Raw genomic sequence first — 19,415 nt, forward strand, 5'->3', positions numbered from 1 at the left:
TCGTGGATCATCATAGATTTACGATTCGGTACAAGTGGATCATCATTTATCGTCGCGTCATCGTGTCGTCTACAATAAATCGACTGCGGGTCAAACAATTAATATGAATATCGATTAAATCGGACCGAATGGGTCAGTGTGAGGAGTGGCAGCGACACTGCGCACACCCACATCACCAAACTTGCACTAAACACGCGCGCGTTGCAATAACAACCTTATTAGCTTAACATTAAGTTCAATAGTGCAATGCAATGGGGGACTTCCGTGTTATGGGCGCCAGCAGAATACAGTTTGTACTGTTTTGCGCGATATTCAGATCTGTGATTAGTACTGGATTAGGAAGATGTCCGATCTACCCGCAGTTCCCTAATTACAACATTACTCGTGTAAGTACCCTCTCTACTATACTATTGAATGTGTGTGGTGTCTGAAAGAGCTGAAAGTGCTAATGAATATGTATGTTACTTCACAGAACCAATATTTCCATTCCATTCAATTTTTTTTCAACCTACAACGTAAAAAAGTGGAGTGTTATAAGTATTCATTCGATGTGTGTTAACGACTGGACCTGTTCGACCCTAAATAGTCAAATTACCTGTTACCTTTCATATTCTTTTAGTTATAATAATAATCATCATCATTATCAACCCATATTCGGCTCACTGCTGAGCTCGAGTCTCCTCTCAGGATGAGAGAGGTTAGGCCAATAGTCCACCACGCTGGCCTAATTGACAGGATTGGTAGATTTCACACACGCAGAGAATTGAGGAAATTCTCTGGTGTGCAGGTTTCCTCACGATGTTTTTCCTTCACCGTTTGAGACACATGATATTTAATTTCTTAAAATGCACACAACTTAAAAGTTGGAGGTGCATAAACCTGACCGAATTCGAACCCACACCCTCCGGGTTCGGAGGCAGAGGTCATATCCACTGGGCTATCACGGCTCCTATAATAATAATACGACTAATATTTCCATTCTACTCCAACTAGTCGGAAAAGACTCAAGAGTGGGTACGACAACAGTCCAGCGGGCGGGGATCGAATCACCACCTCTCAGTGATGTGTCCGGCCCCTTTACCACTGAGCTATTGAGGCAACAATTCATTGGCGTATCAAGGATTATTTCCCAGGCTGGACATAGGTCCATTCTAAGGTGTCTATATACGCCTATGGACAACATACAATACAATTAGTGGGATTTGCTATGTTCGAAGCGTACAGCAATAGTCCAACGGGCTGGAATCGAACCCGTGACTATTCGATATTGAACCTTTTAAAATTTATTTACCGTGAAGCTATTGAGGCTTAACATTTTCGTCGTCAATTTATGGTCGTGCCAGGTTCAAATAATTTATCTATGTTGCGACACGGCCTTCAACAACTAGGCCGTACAACCTACGACCTTTTTAGGGTTCAGTAGTTCACAAGTCTGGTGTCTTCTACAACTAATTTTCGATTCAGGCATCCGTTTGCAAAATAGCTTAAGAGCTAATTTTTGTCTACCAGCTAAACGGTTGTTAATAAAAAGGATACGTGAAAAAATTTACACAAGTAGGATACCTACATAACTTTTTTAAATTGAAATTAGAAGGAAAACTAAAACAGCTAGAGTCTTATAGTCGACGAACTTAATAAACGTACTCGAAGCACGAAAAATGCATACAAATTCCGTTCGACATGACAAAGTTGTTAATAACTAAGTGTGTTAGAACTAGAAAGCTGGAATTTGGCATTGATGAAATTGAAATTGGGCATGAACCTATATTAATTACGTCTATAGAGCAGTAAGTTTAAATAAAAAGAAAATTTGAAATTGTTTAGGGGTTCCTTCCCTACATGCAAAGTATCGATAACGGTATTTTAGTGGATTAAATAAGGGTTTAAAGTGCTAATTTAATCTACGGAACACTACATTGCGCGTGGTCGGACTCGCACTTGGCCGGGTTATTTTTTTATTTCAGCCTGATTATTGAGCTACTCAGGCCATATTCGAAAGACATAAGTTTTCTCATGTGTCTACGTTTTAAAATTCTGAACGGAATTTGTTAATAATACTTGTGGGAAAATGTTTGTATAATTTATATATATTTTAGTTATTTTATAAAAAAACAATGGGGATTTAGTTTTGGGTATCGATATTTAAACGAAAATTTTTAGGAAAATTTGAGTAGATGCGGTTCGTTTTTTTCTATGCTTTTATGCTTACTGGCATATGATATAAATTCAAGCTATTGTATAAACAATTACCTATTGCATTTTTCATCGATCATAGTATGTCGACCTTAACCCTACAGTTAGCTCGGTGGCTGGTAGAAAGTTTCGTATATTATTAACATGTTAATATTGTTTACAAAGTACACCTGACTCATTTGTATTCCGAATTCATTATGTGGAATGTTGTATTTGTATTCGTAACAATAGATCAGTGTAAGGACCCTAATAATGATCCTTGGAATTGACCTATTTTGAGGAAATGTGTAACTATTTTCTGTGTCTACCCGAAGAAAGATAATAATAATCAGTAGATTTTGACATACACGAAATATGCTGCAAGCCTTTGTTTAAGAAGTTAAAAATTCTACCACTTCCATGTTTGTACATATTTGAAATCTGCATTTTAATATAAAAGAATCCCGAATATTTCAAGTTTAAATCAGAATTAAACCCAAAGTCAAGGCTCAAAAATAAATTATGTGTACCCTACCAACACTTGGCCTTGTATAGGGATAATGTGTATTGCTCAGCTATACGTATTTATAATAAGTTGCCAGCGCACAGTTCTGACATGTCATTTTTGTCTTTTAAAAAATATTTATTGAAATTATTATTATATAAAAATTATTACTGTGTAAAAGACTTTTTAAATGACAAATTCTGAATGCAACAATAAATATAATCAGTTATGATTTTCTTATAAATTATTGACAATTTTAATTTTAATTTCTGACATTAATTTTTAATTTTTGACTTCATTTTTTTTAATTATATGACATTGATTGATTTAATGTTGCATTACACCTGACATGGCATTTATATTGACATTGTTTAATGGATTCTGATAGTATATTCATTATTTTTATTTGATGTTAAGAATGCTTCGTCAAATTATGCTAATTGTACTTGTATTTTTTTTTATTTAAACCATGTTCACCGATTGAATATTTAATTATTGGAATTATGGAATTATTAGTTAGTATAATATTATTTTTAATATTCATACACCTGTCAAGGTAGAAAGTATGTTTGTCTATAGCTTGTTCTGTAAACCTTCTGTACTTTCTCATGAATAAATAAATTATTATTATTATTATTATGATTGTATATATAATTATAATTGTAAATAAATAGTAACGTACTGCTTCTGGGTGGCTTGGTGTCCACAGATGACAGGCACGTGGTACGAGGTGGAGCGCTCGTTCCACCTCATGGAGATCGCGGCCAGCTGCACGGAGCTGGACGTGCTGCTCAACGATCGAGGGTATCTGGTCATCACTGTCAACACCATCAACAGGTGGTGAGTACCCACTATCAGTATCAGAATTGAAACAGTTGAGCAGTAGTGCCACTAGATGGCGTTGTTTGAATTCCTTAAAAATCGCGTTTACGTTAACGTGATCGTCACAGTATCAAACTGCCACTAGGCCCTCTGTACTAAAGCGTTCTAACCTGAAAGTGAATACCGTCGTCTGGCTACATAAGAGAAATGGGAGTACGGTAGCGAATTTCAAAGGTCAGTAGGAGGCAATTTAACAGCCTACTGGCGGGTAGTTTCCAAATCCTCCACAGTGTACCTACTGCGTAACCCAATTTGTTAGGACATACCAATTAACTTTTTACAATAATTGGAAGAACAAAAGCTTCATCATCATCATCATATCAGCCGATGGACGTCCACTGCAGGACAAAGGCATTTTGTATGCATCCAGCGAATCCCTGCGACTCGCTTGATGTCGTCAGTCCACCTGGTGGGGGGTCGGCCAACACTGCCCTTAACACAAGCTTGCTTGCAAATAAAATAGTGTTCAATTCCCCAGGACAGGCAGCCACGGGACCAGCTACGGGCTCGGCATCCCGAGCCACGACGGCTCGTCCTCGTTCCGCTACAAGCTGAACAACCGCATGCCCTACATCATCGGGCGCCTGCTGCCCGGCGCCGGCCAGTACAGCGTGCTGTACACGGACTACGAGAGCTTCGCCATACTCTGGTCATGCTCCAACTTCAGCATCGCGCACTCTGGTAGCTTTATCTATCTGGTAGCTTAATACCAATACTAGCCGATGTCCGCCCTTAGACAGGGCCGGTCCGTCCATACGGCGAACGGAGCAGTCGTTGGAAATTTACTTTTAATGGCCAACTGGTTTTTTCGATTTGATGCACTGTCTAACATTTTGGTTCACATCGTATTTTATAAGGGTCGTTATGAAATTCAACTCCATTTTGTAAACTTTCACCGGACCGGGATGTGCACAGTTCCCGTAATTTCTAATTGGTACAACAACCGACACGACTGTCTCTCGCGCTAGCCGAAGCTCGACTATGCGAAGCGCGCACCCCGCAAAGTAAACACTACCAGCATGATTTATTTATATGCTACACTTGTGATTAGGTCGTAAACAGCCGAAAGCACATCACAAATCATTAATTACAGCACTCAAAGATTGAAGCTCCAGTCGCGTCAAGGCGCTCCAGCGCCAAATCCTAGAGAGTGCCTAAATGATAATCCTAGTCAACCGTAGACGGCACTGCGCCTGATTTTCAATTGGTCACCCCAGAATATGTCGAGATCTTCGCGTTCCATTCTTACTTTACACTCATAATTTGGTATTAGGTATCTGCTTATTTTTAGGAGCAAATATAAATATATATAGAGGCGTCGTAATTGGATCTCGCTCCATTTTAAAATTTACTTCGAGCCGGCGCTGCCCTTTATTATTATTATTATTATAGCTTTATTTCCACTTAACAGTTTTACAATACATAATATGTTAACAATAAATTTTGAAGTATTTCTGTTATTTTGTTATGTGGGCCCCTATGGGTAAAAGCCTCCTCCATCTTTTTCCATTTTTCCCTATCTTTGGCCATATGCATCCAGTTTTTTCCTGCTGTTTTTATTATGTCATCGACCCATCTCTTTTTCTGTCTTCCTACATTTCTTTTGCCAATTGGGCCCTGCCATTTAGTTGTTTGGTAAGTCCATCTGCCCTTAGACCTCCTTAATATATATTAATGGATATTGGTACTATAAACTAAGCATTTCCCCACCAAATTGTATCTTCATATATCCCAGCGGTGATGATATTTTCGCAATCAAATAATAAACAGTGATGATTTTCTCAACATACTTATTTTATTACTTGACTAGCTGGCGCCGCGCGGTTTCACCCGCGTGGTTCCCGTTCCCGTTGGAATACGGGGATAATATATAGCCTATAGCATTCCTCGTTGCTGAAAAATACATCAATGTCCTAAAAGAAATCTACACGAAGAGTAAATCAATAGTGAAACTTGAAAAGAGAGGGAGACCTTTCGAAGTAAAGCGAGGAGTAAGACAAGGAGACCCAATCTCGCCTAACCTTTTCACTGCTCTCCTAGAGTACATCTTTAGAAAGCTAAAATGGACCGGTTTAGGATTAAATATAAATGGGGAATATTTAAGTAACCTTCGCTTTGCCGACGACATAGTTTTACTGGCAAGCAATCACGATCAGCTTGTACATATGATCAATACTTTAGATTCCCGCAGCCGAGAGTGTGGCTTAGAAATGAATTTAGAAAAAACTTGCGTGATGACAAACAGTGACCGATATAAAGTTTCAGTGCAGGACAACGATATTAAATATGTGGATGAGTATGTATATCTAGGTCAGAACGTATCCTTCAATGGACATTATGTCGATGAAGTCGAAAGGCGGATCAAAAAAGCCTGGGCTGCATACTGGTCCTTGAAACATATATTTAAATCAAATATGGATGTTAAATTGAAGAAACACGCAATGGACTCTGTAATAACGCCAACTCTTTTATACGGCTGCCAAACGTGGCCGATCACTAAAGAAATAATTCATAAAATACAGGTTTCCCAAAGAGCCATGGAAAGGAGCATGCTAGGCCTAAAAATAAAACATAAAATAAAAAATAAAATAATAAGAAATAGGACAAAAGTTATAGACGCGGCCAAATTAGCATGTCGCCTAAAATGGCGCTGGGCTGGACACATAACAAGGACAACGGACGGGCGGTGGACTGAGAAGGTATTGCATTGGTACCCACGTGACGAGCGCCGGTCGAGAGGCCGGCCAAAAAGACGCTGGCGCGACGACATCGTCGACGCAGCGGGGACCACCTGGACAAGGTTGGCGAGAGACCGAGAAACATGGAGAAGGATGGAGGAGGCCTATGCCCAAAAATGGGCGTTCCAATAATTAATTGACATTTAAAGCACTGACGTAAAACTGTAACTAATTTTCTTTTGACTTAACTAATAGTAACAATGACGAAGAATTTTTCTGACATAAAACATTTAATAACATTTCGAATTAAAATTGACATGTACAAAATTAAAATTAATATTAGATTTATTATGAAAAATGTTTTGTAATTAATTTTATATTATTGGAAATAAAGGCTTTATTATTATTATTATTATAGCCTTCCTCGATAAATGGGTTATCTAACACTGAAAGAATTTTTCAAATCGGTCCAGTAGTTCCTGAGATTAGCGCGTTCAATCAAACAAACAAACAAACAAACTCTTCAGCTTTATAATATTAGTATAGATAAATATTGTTTTATATCGTTCATGTGCAATATAGAATTTATCTGTCTAAACTCTAAATCTTTTCTACTATAACGAGAAAACATTTTCACAGTAGTGGGCCATTAGTATAGGCTGATTATGACGACCGTTTTATAGACCGCATGTGGGTACTGGGCCGCAGCCGAGACATCGAGGCGACTCTGCGCGCGCAGATCTACGGCATCCTCCAGGAACTGAACCTGGACCCCGACCGCCTCATCCTCGCCAAGAACCACAACTGCTCCATCACCGACACCGAACTGTACGGACAGCTCGAGGAAACGACTGAAATAAACTAACTATTTATTGACTACCCGCATTATTATTGCTTAGCATTAATTCCTCATAATCTAAATATCCACCCGCCAGGTGGACTGACGACATCAATGCAGATGGCTCAGCCCCCCTAGCCAAGTCGCACGTCGATTCTCTTTCTACGATCGCTAACGCTTCGAAAACTAGAAAAATGTATGCGAATGACAGATCTTGATTACGTGACCTGTCGATGGCAAATGTCATTCCCATACATCTTTCTAATTTTCCAAGCGTTAGCGATCATAGAAAGAGAATCGACGTGCCACTTGGTTAGGAGGGCAGGATCGTGATGTTTGGAAGTCCTTACAAAAGGCATATGTCCCGTAGCGGACGTCCATCGGCTGATATGATGATGATGATGATGAATCTAAATACCTTCAAATACTATTACAGAATGAATAGGTATTCTGCTATCGAAAGTTTTGGTTTTGATTGTAATACCCAGGCGCATTTATGTAAGAAACTAAAGAAGTGTCAGCAAAGCAGACACATGTTTATAAATCATCATCATTGCTGACGGCCGCGTGAACAGTGGATAGTGACCCTGCTTTCTGCACACACAGACGTGGGTTCGATTCCCACAAGTGGAGATTATTTGTGTGATGAACGAACGTACGCGTATATCAGTGTTTTTTATTCTTTACAAGTTAGACCATGACTACAATTTCACCTGATGATAAGTGATGATGGAAGCGGTTGCGCTTGGCGATACGTCTTTGGCGGTAGCGTAGTAACTAGCCACGCCGAAGCCTGGGCCCATTAAGAAAAATCTCAATCGATTCAGCTGGGGATCGAACCCAGGACCTCCGTCTCCGTCTTATCAATCCACTGCGTCACGGTGGTGGTGGTTTCTAGTGGTGTAAGAATTTTCAAAATCGATTCAGTAGAACCAGAGATTACCCCTTAAAGCGCCACAAACTTTACCTCTTTATAATGTTAGTATAGAAATAAAATCTTTTAGATTATATTCATACTACTGGCGTAAGCTAGTGCCGAGTGCCTAGTACCAATTTTCAATGTTTTCATACTGTGACGATAGCGTAAACGTAAACGCGAATTTCTAAGGAATTGAAACAGTTGTGCAGTAGTACCACTAGATGGTGCTATTTCAATTTCTTAGAAATTCGCGTTTACGTTTACGCAATTGTCAGAGTATGAAAACTCACAGTAGCCACTCTGTTCTGTGATGTCCAAGTTTTGTAACGGGTGCTTTTACGATATGTTATAAAACTTGAGAGTGGTACAAAAGACAAAGGCAAAGAATTATCACGTTATCTATTTTTGGAAAAATATCATTTATTTACAACAATGTAAGTAGAGTAAAAGATATAAGATTCGAAATTAGTCCTTACAAGTCACAAGATATAATTTAAACGCGTCAACTTTCTACGTGATACGCGACTGAAGTACAAGTGTATAAATAATATTGAATTGAACACGTGGTGTTAAAATTAAAAATAAAAAAATATATTTTATACTTAATAAATACAATAAAAATAAATAAAATGAGAGCCTGCGACAGCCAGATACATCGCATTTTATGAAAGCTGTAAGTCAGTTCACGCTCCTACCAAATGAAAATATGGTAAGCAAATAAGCTAGTTGACACTTTTTTTTTAAACGGTCTTTAATTATTCATTATCGTTGTTTCGTTATGTTATCGTGTTGTTGTTGTTTGTCGTATATTTATTTTTGAGACTTAGTTACCTACTCTCAAATTTCAAATAAAACTTTTGATTAAACGTCTGAAACGCTATCCACCATGATGGTCTTCAAGTATGTGACATTAGGTCAAGCAAGTTTTGTTTAGTTTTCGCCCTTTCCTGTTTTTTTTTTATTAAAACCATGATTAATGTTTATATCGAGAGTATAGTAGTTAATTATCATCTCTGTGTTTAACGAGTTTTTAGGAAAATTGTGAGTTAAAGCATTTAAATCGTTTTTAAGCAAAAAATCGGACATCCTATAATTATTTTACTATTTTTTATTAAATATGGAAATAATACACGAAATTAATATTGTTTATATTAAAGATGAGTCAACTACCCTATTATGGAATTTGGATTGTGGTGGCTTTGAAAAGTTTGAAGGTCGGTCCAAGTATAAAACGTAATTTTTTTTTATATTTATTTATATTATAGGATATTATGATTAATCATACTCGCATATCCAGTCGCTAGAACCTTGGCTCCGTGTCTTGAAAAAAATCTTTAACGGTGTTTTTAGAAGGGTTGTCGCGAATCTAACAGTGGAATTCGCCTTAGGGGCGCCCCTAGGAGACCGTTTAGTGTCGAATTCTCAAACGCAGAGTTTAAATTCGAAACTCAGCGGATGAACGGTCCCCTGGGGGCGCCCCCGCATTGTCTATGAATTTCACTGGGGCGACTGCGGACATCATTTCTTTATGATGAGGAAAATATTAGTCTTCATAAAATGTGGTCTGGCTATCGCAGATTCTGTCCAAAATGTGCGTATCGCGAATAAAATTGACGTAGTCATACCAACGATTTTATAGTACTAGATATGTTACGTGCCTACAAGATTTTGTAAGACTACAAAAAGTAATCCGAATTTAGTACTCCACTGAGCACACATGCACAATTTTGTGTTTACTTACATTATATATTCATGTATGTATAGTTTTTACGCTTTCTGAACACACAACTCGACATTGTAGACAATGTTTAGGTAATATTTGATTAAAAAAACTTTCGTTGTCCTTGCTATGCGACTAAATTAAATTAAAACAATTAGCCACATTTCTTCGCCTTGGTTTCGACATATCTAATAGTATAAAATCATTGACTCATACCATCTGAGGAGCCAACAAGTCTAAATCCTCCGAGCACTACACCGACGACATACAACTGCCTTAAACAATACAGGCACAATTTTTATTAGATTTCGTTTAAAATTCACAACTAACTTTTTATTACCTTTATCTTCTTAGTAAATGGAATTAGGTATAACAATGTTAATTGGTTATTCAAAATATTTATGCCACATGCTCGAATTTTTGTGTAGAAGTGATGATGATTGTAAGTAAATTTTAATATATGTTGGTTATTTTATTCCTGGTTATTACTAACACATTCGCACTGCTCTTGTGTAGTGTCTATATACCTAAAGAAGACATAACTTCGCACTGAAAATGACATCTTGAGTTCATTCACTAACTATACATCATAGACGGTATTTATATACACAAGCAAAGTTATGAAGCCAGTTAAAAATAATTATGATTACGTAGACAGAATTAAATAGACAGAAAGCATCCATCACGTAAAGGAACGAAACAGCGATTCGATAATGCGGTACACGTCATAGCACGTGGAAATTTCTTAATTTAAAGCACAACGATCGTCCAAAAAAGTTTGACAAATATGTTGTCTGTGTATTATGTTTTAATTATTAAAAAATATATATAATTATTGCGAGTACGACATTACAGTTTCGACTTGTTGCAAGTTATAAATAAAATATATTAGTGAATATATGGTGTGGTGTATGTCTATTTACTTCTCTTTCTACGTTAGATTTTACCTGAAATCTGAAATGAAAACGTTGAGCAGAGCGCCATCGTGTGACAGTTAAAAACTGTTAACTGCTCAGAGAATACAAAATAATTACATAACACAGAAATCGAATTTAAAAATTAAACATAATTACAGATCTTTAATGCTTAAGCTTCACAAGATGAAAACTGTTGGTAAGTAATTAATTTATGGAGTTTAATTCATTCTATAGTATACATTTTGGTGAGTAGGTATTTGGCGTTATACGTTTTGTTTCATTTATTTGTTCCTAACTTACATACATACATACAGGTGTTTTGTCAATAGTATAATATATTATATGCAAACAAATTAATATCACAGAATGATAAAATGAAAGAAATTAAAATTTAAAAAATAAAGAATTAATTGTTATTATGAGTATTACTATTATTATTGAAACGCGAATATATGAATACTCACTTGATAAACGAATTTGGATTTGATAAAACACCCGTATATAACTGCATACACAAATATATAGATATTAATTTTATAACTACAAATATTGGTATCCATATATTTTCTCAGTAAAATTCTATATTAATTAGAAATACAAAAACCAGTCGCTTACATATCTAAATTTATCGTTAGGCCGACGCAGGGGCTGCTAAACTCGATATTACACAAATCCTTAAGGTCGTTGCATATCGGGCGTTGAGAATTTCTCTGTGACGTTGATAAATAGTCAAAAATATATAACACTCAGGCACATAGTCGCCTCTCTATTAATAATTATGAAGACGACGATAATGAAAATTTAAAGAAGACTCAACGTGCCCGTGATACATATAACACCTCCCAAAAAACAACTGTAACATCACAAAAAAAGAATTATAACAAAACCTATTCACAGCAAACGCAGCAAAACCACCAGTCCGACTCTAGAGTTCTACCACAACCGATACTGTTCAGAAGGCCGAACCCGTTTGTGAAAATGTACGATTTATTTAATAAATTAAATATTTTAATCCAATATGATATGTTAGATTCAATTCGATAAGCCGTGATCATCAATGAGAGAACAAACCAATAAATTGTCAGCGTTAGTAATAAACTCGCCAGATATGCAACGACCCTTATGCCTATGTAGTTCGGACTACTTTAGTATTTTAGTCGAGTACGAACATAAACAATAACGAAATATAAAGTCAATATCCATATGTGATAAAAACCGCTTAAGAAGCGATGCGTTTACAGTTGGGTTTAAATTTGGTAAACCGTCCTTACAGGCTGCCAGTGAAAAATAATCATAAAACCCGCTTTATACAAAGTGGTGAAACGATTACGACCTTAATTTCAACCACATATGGGGTATCGTGTAAGTAGTCTGCACGCCAATTTTTATTAATTTCTATGCAGTGGTTTAGCCACAGGATAATTTTTTCACTTAAACAATTTCTGAACACGCTGTAAATGTATTACAAATACCTCACGAAAATTCACTAGGTCATTCACCTTGATAAACCAAAATAACAATTTAAAATGTGCGTTTTAAAAAATATTGGTAACTTACAAAAAACAAAAATCCTATTGAAATTTAGACCTAATGCACATAAGAATAAAAATTCTTATTATCTTTACCATACTTACCTACAATAATTATTCGGCACCACAAATTTTGTACCTATTTTTAATGTAAACAAACGAAAATTGCGACGTTGTCAATTGGGCACTAATAGTCCAGGATCCGGGGAACATTTTTACAGTTGATCACTACCAAGTTAATTTTATGTGAGTAGCTTTGTCTTGATGAGGCATAAATAACATTGAATTTGTAGGACAATATGGCTGAAAAGTTGTATAAATTAATAGTTATACAACTTATCACCCATATTGTCTTACAAATAGCGTGGTCAGTTATTTCGTTCCTATGCTCAGACATTTTTGTTATCTAGTAACTCTGTTAGCTACCAAAATAAATAATTTTCGAAAATTTACAAGTTGGGCGCCTCATCAAGACGAAGCTACTCACGGAAAATTAACTTGACAGTCATCAACTGTTAAAATATTCACCGGATCCTGGCCTATAAGGGCTTTCATTCAATATCATATGTTTTTAGCTAACTGTAGGTGTTTGGAAGATTTACTAAGTGGGAATAGGATAGAAATACATTTAGTGTTTTTGCTAGATTTGGTTCCCGGCGCGGGCGGCGTCTTTTGAATAGTGACTCAGTGAGTGATAGCCAGTTGCTACCCTTGCGCATTGTTTTATACAAATCAAACATTTCTTGTGATTTGTGTAGTTTTTTTTATTGTGAAGTGTGTTTTGGTATTGAAACATAATGCCACGTTTCGGTGATACTGCTACTGAGTATACCGATATCTCGCGACGTTGTAACATGTGTATTTTAATCAATGGTGGACATTTCCAGCATTTAAAAATTCAAGCTAAGTACTGTAAATACGTACGAGTACCTACCTATACCTATCATGTTTAAAATGTGTGAGTTTTGATGAGTAACATTTAACAACAATATCTACTCGTCTCGTGCGGCGTACAAAATACAAATTAATTAAATTTTGGCGCTCCCGCCCGCCGCGGCGTGATTATTCTTATGTAGATAAGTACCTACAAGTGCATGAAAGAACTTTACGCACTACAAACGGACCGCCTAATAACCAAAAACTAGGAGACGCGATGTTGCCGCTTTTACCTATAGGTCACTTGAGGTTAGTTTTATATTATTATAAAGGATGTTGTGAATTTTTTAGATTATTTCCGAATTTATTTTGTTTGAAAATTTAGTTTTTTTATTTATTATACAATAATTAATTTAATCACCTAATCGTATTTTGATTGACTGTTAGCGATTGTGTATTAATTTAAGGTCGTATTCCTGGCACCACTTTGTATGCTACATAAAAAGCTTGATATGTACAAAATTAACTGAAAATTAGGCGCATTCGCGTGAAATAACAAAATTACAACATAGACAATCTATTTAAAAATCAAAATTTACAAATTCAATAAAAAACTGTGATTTTTTTTCAAATTTGCAACTGACACGGTATACCTACAAAATAGGTAATCCGTGGCACCTGATTTTCACACTAGCATGGCGTTTGATGACAGACAGAAATAATATAAATAGACAAGAGACAAAGCACAGCGAAATATCAACGAGATAATCTAGGTACCTACTTAATTAGTAAATAGTAACAAATAAACAACAACAAAATATACATGTAAACAATAAATAAATTAACAATGAACGAAAACTTAATGATAGACGCAAGTAAGTACACAAAACAATCTAAAAAAAAGTCCCCAAATTACACATTGACATGAAACCGTAATAATCGCGATATAAGTGTGACCACTTTTTATTAAAATATATTTTTATCTTTTATCAAATGCATAATGGTATAATGCAATTAATCCGAATAAGAGCAGTGGCCCATTAGTACGTTGCGTTGTTTTCCATATATTTTAAATGGCAACCACATTAAATTGTTGGGTCGTCGCAGGCGACGTTTCAACGGACAGCGGACAGTGCTCATTTGTTTTGCATGCATTGTTGTGACCACAGATATAAGAGGTAACTAGATTTATAAAGTGCCAATTCTTTACCAGTTGAATATTATTTATTCCTTTTTTCACAGAGCAAAACAAGACTGCTAGTACATGCGCGGAAACGCTTGCGAAGTTCCGCACACCCGGGTGTAAGCGGGCCACGCCCCTTTGCTACTTCTATTGCTAAAGCGTTAGCTTTCAGTGCTGTCTGTTCTGTGGTTGCGACTGACTGGGTGCGTGCGTCGTCCTTTTGCGCTGAGACCTCTTGTCATTGCAACGCACGTGTGGCATACAATGCGTTGATCCACTGCGACGACGCAACGCACTAATGAGGCATTGCCCTTGAAACACCTCATGTAACTTTGTCCTTAGAAATGGCTTGCGTTATGTGTTACAGGACGCACTTAACACTGTTGTTTTTAACTTGTTGATTTCAGAAAAGGAATTTTATATTCGACTGTATGTATAAGTTCACCATAAATTCTTCAATACTATGGTGCCATGATAACTGTGTGTTATTATTAAGTCAGTATATATTTTTTTATAGTGTTGTTCCAATAAATATGTGAAATGGTGCAAATAAGTAATGAAAACCTTTTGTATTTTGATTTACTAACGTCTATTATGGTATATGTAATGCTAATTATTATTTATTGGTGAAGATAATTGAATTTCATTATAAGAAAACCCGACAGTCCAAATCCTACATGTACTTAGCTTACACTATGACAATTTATATTAATAATAATTATAATAATTAATTATTGTATCGCTCAGTCACACACGTACACACACAAACACATTAGTTATACACAACTGAACACATGCACACCCATATTGACAATTGTCACTATAAAATCTCATAATAATCTTACACCATTGGTGCATACATAAGTCGTATAATCCGTGCGCATTAACTTGTCACCTATACTAAAGCCTTTCTTGACGAGTACTATTTACCAAAAAAAACAAATTAAAAATGAGGGTATAAATCACTAGTCATTTCATAACCAAATAATAATTATAATAAACTTGTTCTTAAATTAATTAAAATAAATTTGATTAATAAGCTTTGAACAATTAGATATGTTTAATACATTTTATAAACAAACCATACTTAATTAAAATAAATAAGTTATGAAATGACATGCATTGACCTTCATTCCTTTGTTGGTAAACAGTATTATGAAAGGTTGTAGTATAGCTATCAAACACAGCACAAACATCATTTGGGCCAGGTGTCAAGTTAATCTGCACGAGCTGTACTGGTACCACAGTAAAGAGGCCTAATTTCGTAGTCTGATAGGTATTACCGTAGGTACCCCCTTTGCGCAGGTCATTTGAGGATGAAATATTTAAAATTTTTGTAAAATAAAAATATTAAAAACAATATCTTGTTATTTTTTTTAAAGATATAGATGTATTATGCCATCTATAACATAACTTTTTACCAAATAATGCAATCTTCTCTTTATATCTCAAATCCTTCCCCAAAATATTTTCAAGCTCATTGAGATATTATAGTAACATTGTAAATACGAAATAAATGTATAAACTAAACAAATAATCACCACCTTAAACTTATCACTTCATCTTTAAACATAGTTCAATTTCACTGACAAATATTTATATTGACAATCCACAAAAATAGTTCTAGTGGCGGGAACAAACACGTCAGAAAACAACAGATACATGTAGCTCGCAAACCCACTTTGGAATGAAATAGTGGGTTCATCGAGTCCATCCAAATCCCCTGATGTTGATAATGCTCTGTAGATTGTAGTCAATATGACCAAATATGACAGCAGAGGCTGTAACAATTATACAGACCCCCTTATGTGTGAACGCAAAAACTTGTAAAATCTAGGCAATCCACAATCTCTTTTTATTCCTGGTTAAGTTAAGCGTACTTCCAAAAGTTGGAAAAATGGAAACATCTTTCCATAGGTTTTAATCACTGTCAGATTGTACTGGGCTGAGAGGGCTGATTATCCTTAACACAGATCCGTAAAATCTAGCTAGGATAGCCAGTTCTTGAACTCATGAAAAATTGTACACCTTGTGTGATAAATAAACGATTATTATTGTTATTATTATTTATGGAGTATAGTAATTATTTATTGTATTGCAGTTTTTCGCTTCACAGGATAATATTTAGATAATATACGTTTAAGTTGTCTGGAAGAGATCACTATTACTGATAAGGTCACCTTTATTTTTGCCTGTAAAATTATTGTGTTCTTTTGTTATATTTCTTTTTTGTGCAATAATGTATAATAAATAAATAAATAAATAATTAAATATGTTCAAATTATTTTGTGGTAAATGTACTGTTTTTTTTTGTCTGTGCCATGTGTATTATAATTGTCTATATTATAGAGCTTAGTGAATTGAAAAAAAAAATACACTTCAAAAGGTCTCACTATTGACACAGTTCACTTCGTTCAACCTCAAGCACTCCGCGTCGCGAGTATTGTAGTCACAAGTAGGACTGGAGTCCGGGGTCTCGAGGGGGGTTTCCTTGTGGATGGAGACGTTGTGGCCTCCGTTGTCCTGCAGGATGAACTGGTTTATCCACAACTGTTTCTCCTCCACCTCTTGGCTCACAACCACAAACAGTTCCTTCTCTTTGCACTCCAGCTGCTCTTTTAAGTATGCTATTAAATCACTACTCTGAAAGAAAAAAAAAAAATAGAAAAATATTGTCCAGTTTTTGATGATATATTTTCATAACTATTACAAAAACAATATCAATATCAAAATTTGGAGCTCTCATCAACATAAACCAACTTAACATCAAATCTTTGATAACAATAAGTAATACCATGTTATATGTAGCACAGAAAGAAAATCAAATTAATTTACAGCATTAAACTACAATTCCAAATTGTTTTTAAGTTTCTCAGTGACTTAGATTTTTTTTTTATGTACTATAACATCTTGTTTTAAATTGTTAGCTATGGTTTAGTGTCAAATAGCAGACAATACATACCCTTCCTATTAACTGTGGTGTATCTAATTTGGAGTCCAGATTGTAGAAGTTCCCCTGTATCTGTCGGATGGTGATCCAGTGCCTCCTGCGCAGCGGCAGCATGACAAAGCCCAGCTTGTAGTCTGATGGGACATTCAGAATGAACCCACAGATGTTCGACAGATCTAAGCATCCAGGATCTCTGCGCAGGGCATTATTTATATTATAATTTCATAGGCAAAACATTTTGTAAATACTAAAATATTAATTAATCTCTCTGGATCTTTAGGTTATAAGCTATTGAGTTTTCTATTAAAAAAATTAAAATTTTGTTCCTTGCAAAGTTGTAATTTTACTATTTTTGTTTGAGCAAAAAAATTTCTTATTCTTTCTGTTCTCTCTTCATTCTTAATTAAAAATATAATATAACCACTTCATGTAAGATTAACACAGAATATGAGGAATATAATTTAAAATAAATGATTTAATTATTAAAAACTAACAGACATCCATAACTTCGTTATGCCCTCAGACCTCCTTAATCCAGCTCTGCCAGAAAATCTGTTCTTAGCAGACATCTACTAATTATAAACTACCTTCTACTGAATTTCAATTCTTTTCTTTTCTTTTATATAATTAGATATTCACATTTTTTTTTCTATAATGACAAGATGAGATTTATATTTATTTGTTAAGACCTTGTAAACTGTATCAGCAAATAAAGGATTTGATTTTGATTTTGAGATGACTGAATATAAATTAATACTTACTTCCTCTTATCAAACCAGATAGCTTCACAACCTTTCTTTTGCAACGCTGCCATAATCACATTGATGTCATAGTTGCCGAGGCCCAACATGGAGCGGTGGGGGTTGATCCAGACATTTGGAGACAGACGGCTGCATATTGTGTCTAATTCTGATTTTGAGAATGTGTTACGGGTCTGGTGAAGAATAAAATTATTTTCTTATAACAGAGAAATTACTAAATGACAACATTTTGGTAGTTTTCAGAGAATTTAAACAATTAAAAACATAATGGTTAGATCTTCTTATAACTCTTATGCTTTAAATTTCAGCTAAAGTGTTTTTCAGACAGCATAGGTATGGTGTCAGTTGCCTTATGACATTCATAATACATACTATTATTGTGAATCGTGGCAAACTTTCAAGAGTGAAACAAACTGTCAACACACTTAAGCTATCTGAAATACACTATAGTTAGTTTGTTAGCAAATAACATTTATATTTACATGTAGTAATAAACTTTATTTCTTATACCATTTTAAAAAATATCTAATCTAACATATATTTTAATTGCAAAAGAAAGTTTAGACATAATTGTTAGTTGTATTGACATACAACAATGGGTGAACTGATATTTGGCACACATACATTATTGTTTGAAACAGGTCACAGGCTCCTTTATACTTGATATCCAAAAGAATCTATGCAGGTGAAACTGTGGGATTTATCTAGTAAGGTATTTGTAAAATGGATTTTCATTTCTATTAAAAGCAATAACTTTTAACAAACAAACAAATCCAGATTAACCACAATCATTACAGTGGAGATGATAATTAAATAGTAACAAGCGTGCCGAGCAAACTGTTTACTTTGACGAGTCGCGGGAAGTCTCATTCACGGCCGCTCCTCACGTGATAACACAACAGAAAGGCCGACGCCGAATACGAGGACGAAACTCACCTGGAATAAATTGTTAAGCGCATGCAGTGCGCACAACTCCTTTACTTGCTTCTCATGGTATATTTGTGGTTTAGAACTCATCTCGATCACACAATCACCATGATTTGTACTTGTTAAAAGCGTTCGTCCAGCGTTTTCAGATGGCGTTTATTTGTACGGGATAAAGAATTTCGTGCACACAATTTTGTATGTGTTAAAATCAGCAAATTTAAATGAAAATTTATAAAATTTGGTGGAGCTTTTTCTCCTCACAATAAATTTATCGACTTGACAAATGACAACTGAGACAAAGACAAATAACATCAAAAAACTGTTATCAATACTGCCGCCACACTATCGCCGAGGATTATTCGCCACTTGACATAAGAATATATTATCCAGCCTGCTCTACTATTAAAGTCTCTGATAGATATCGCACGCAAAAATCTTAAATGGATTTTAGCTATAATCTCATAGTAGTTTAATCCTGAATTTGACAAGAACAAATGTGCCTCTACTAAGTCATACCGAAAATGTAGAGAGCGCGTTATTAAACCACAGAGTATGAGT

At 35.4% G+C, this 19,415-nt stretch overlaps 2 protein-coding genes across 2 annotated transcripts; one reads left to right on the forward strand and one right to left on the reverse strand.

Moving 5' to 3' along the window:
- LOC112054263 (apolipoprotein D-like) lies at positions 1 to 7,114 on the forward strand. The gene is made up of 4 exons (XM_024093964.2): positions 1 to 386; positions 3,387 to 3,517; positions 4,038 to 4,240; positions 6,921 to 7,114. The coding sequence occupies exons 1-4, from the start codon at positions 252 to 254 to the stop codon at positions 7,100 to 7,102; spliced, it is 651 nt and encodes a 216-aa protein (XP_023949732.1). The 5' UTR covers positions 1 to 251; the 3' UTR covers positions 7,103 to 7,114.
- Positions 7,115 to 8,379: 1,265 nt separating this feature from the next.
- On the reverse strand, positions 8,380 to 19,159 carry LOC112054261 (josephin-1). Its single transcript, XM_024093962.2, has 4 exons — positions 18,867 to 19,159; positions 17,931 to 18,103; positions 17,182 to 17,362; positions 8,380 to 16,862 (listed from the first exon to the last, which is right to left on the reverse strand). The coding sequence occupies exons 1-4, from the start codon at positions 18,945 to 18,947 to the stop codon at positions 16,599 to 16,601; spliced, it is 699 nt and encodes a 232-aa protein (XP_023949730.2). The 5' UTR covers positions 18,948 to 19,159; the 3' UTR covers positions 8,380 to 16,598.
- Positions 19,160 to 19,415: the final 256 nt, after the last annotated feature.

This window comes from Bicyclus anynana, chromosome 5 (assembly GCF_947172395.1).
Source record: "Bicyclus anynana chromosome 5, ilBicAnyn1.1, whole genome shotgun sequence".
NCBI classification, from domain to species: domain Eukaryota; kingdom Metazoa; phylum Arthropoda; class Insecta; order Lepidoptera; family Nymphalidae; genus Bicyclus; species Bicyclus anynana.

Coding starts and splice junctions, on each gene's coding strand:
- LOC112054263 (XM_024093964.2), top strand. CDS start 252: ATGGGGGACTTCCGTGTTATGGGCGCCAGCAGAATACAGTTTGTACTG. Junction 387..3,386: donor CTAATTACAACATTACTCGT/GTAAGTACCCTC, acceptor TGGTGTCCACAG/ATGACAGGCACGTGGTACGA. Junction 4,241..6,920: donor CTTCAGCATCGCGCACTCTG/GTAGCTTTATCT, acceptor ACCGTTTTATAG/ACCGCATGTGGGTACTGGGC.
- LOC112054261 (XM_024093962.2), bottom strand. CDS start 18,947: ATGAGTTCTAAACCACAAATATACCATGAGAAGCAAGTAAAGGAGTTG. Junction 18,104..18,866: donor CGCTTAACAATTTATTCCAG/GTGAGTTTCGTC, acceptor ATTCTTCACCAG/ACCCGTAACACATTCTCAAA. Junction 17,363..17,930: donor ATCTGGTTTGATAAGAGGAA/GTAAGTATTAAT, acceptor TGCCCTGCGCAG/AGATCCTGGATGCTTAGATC.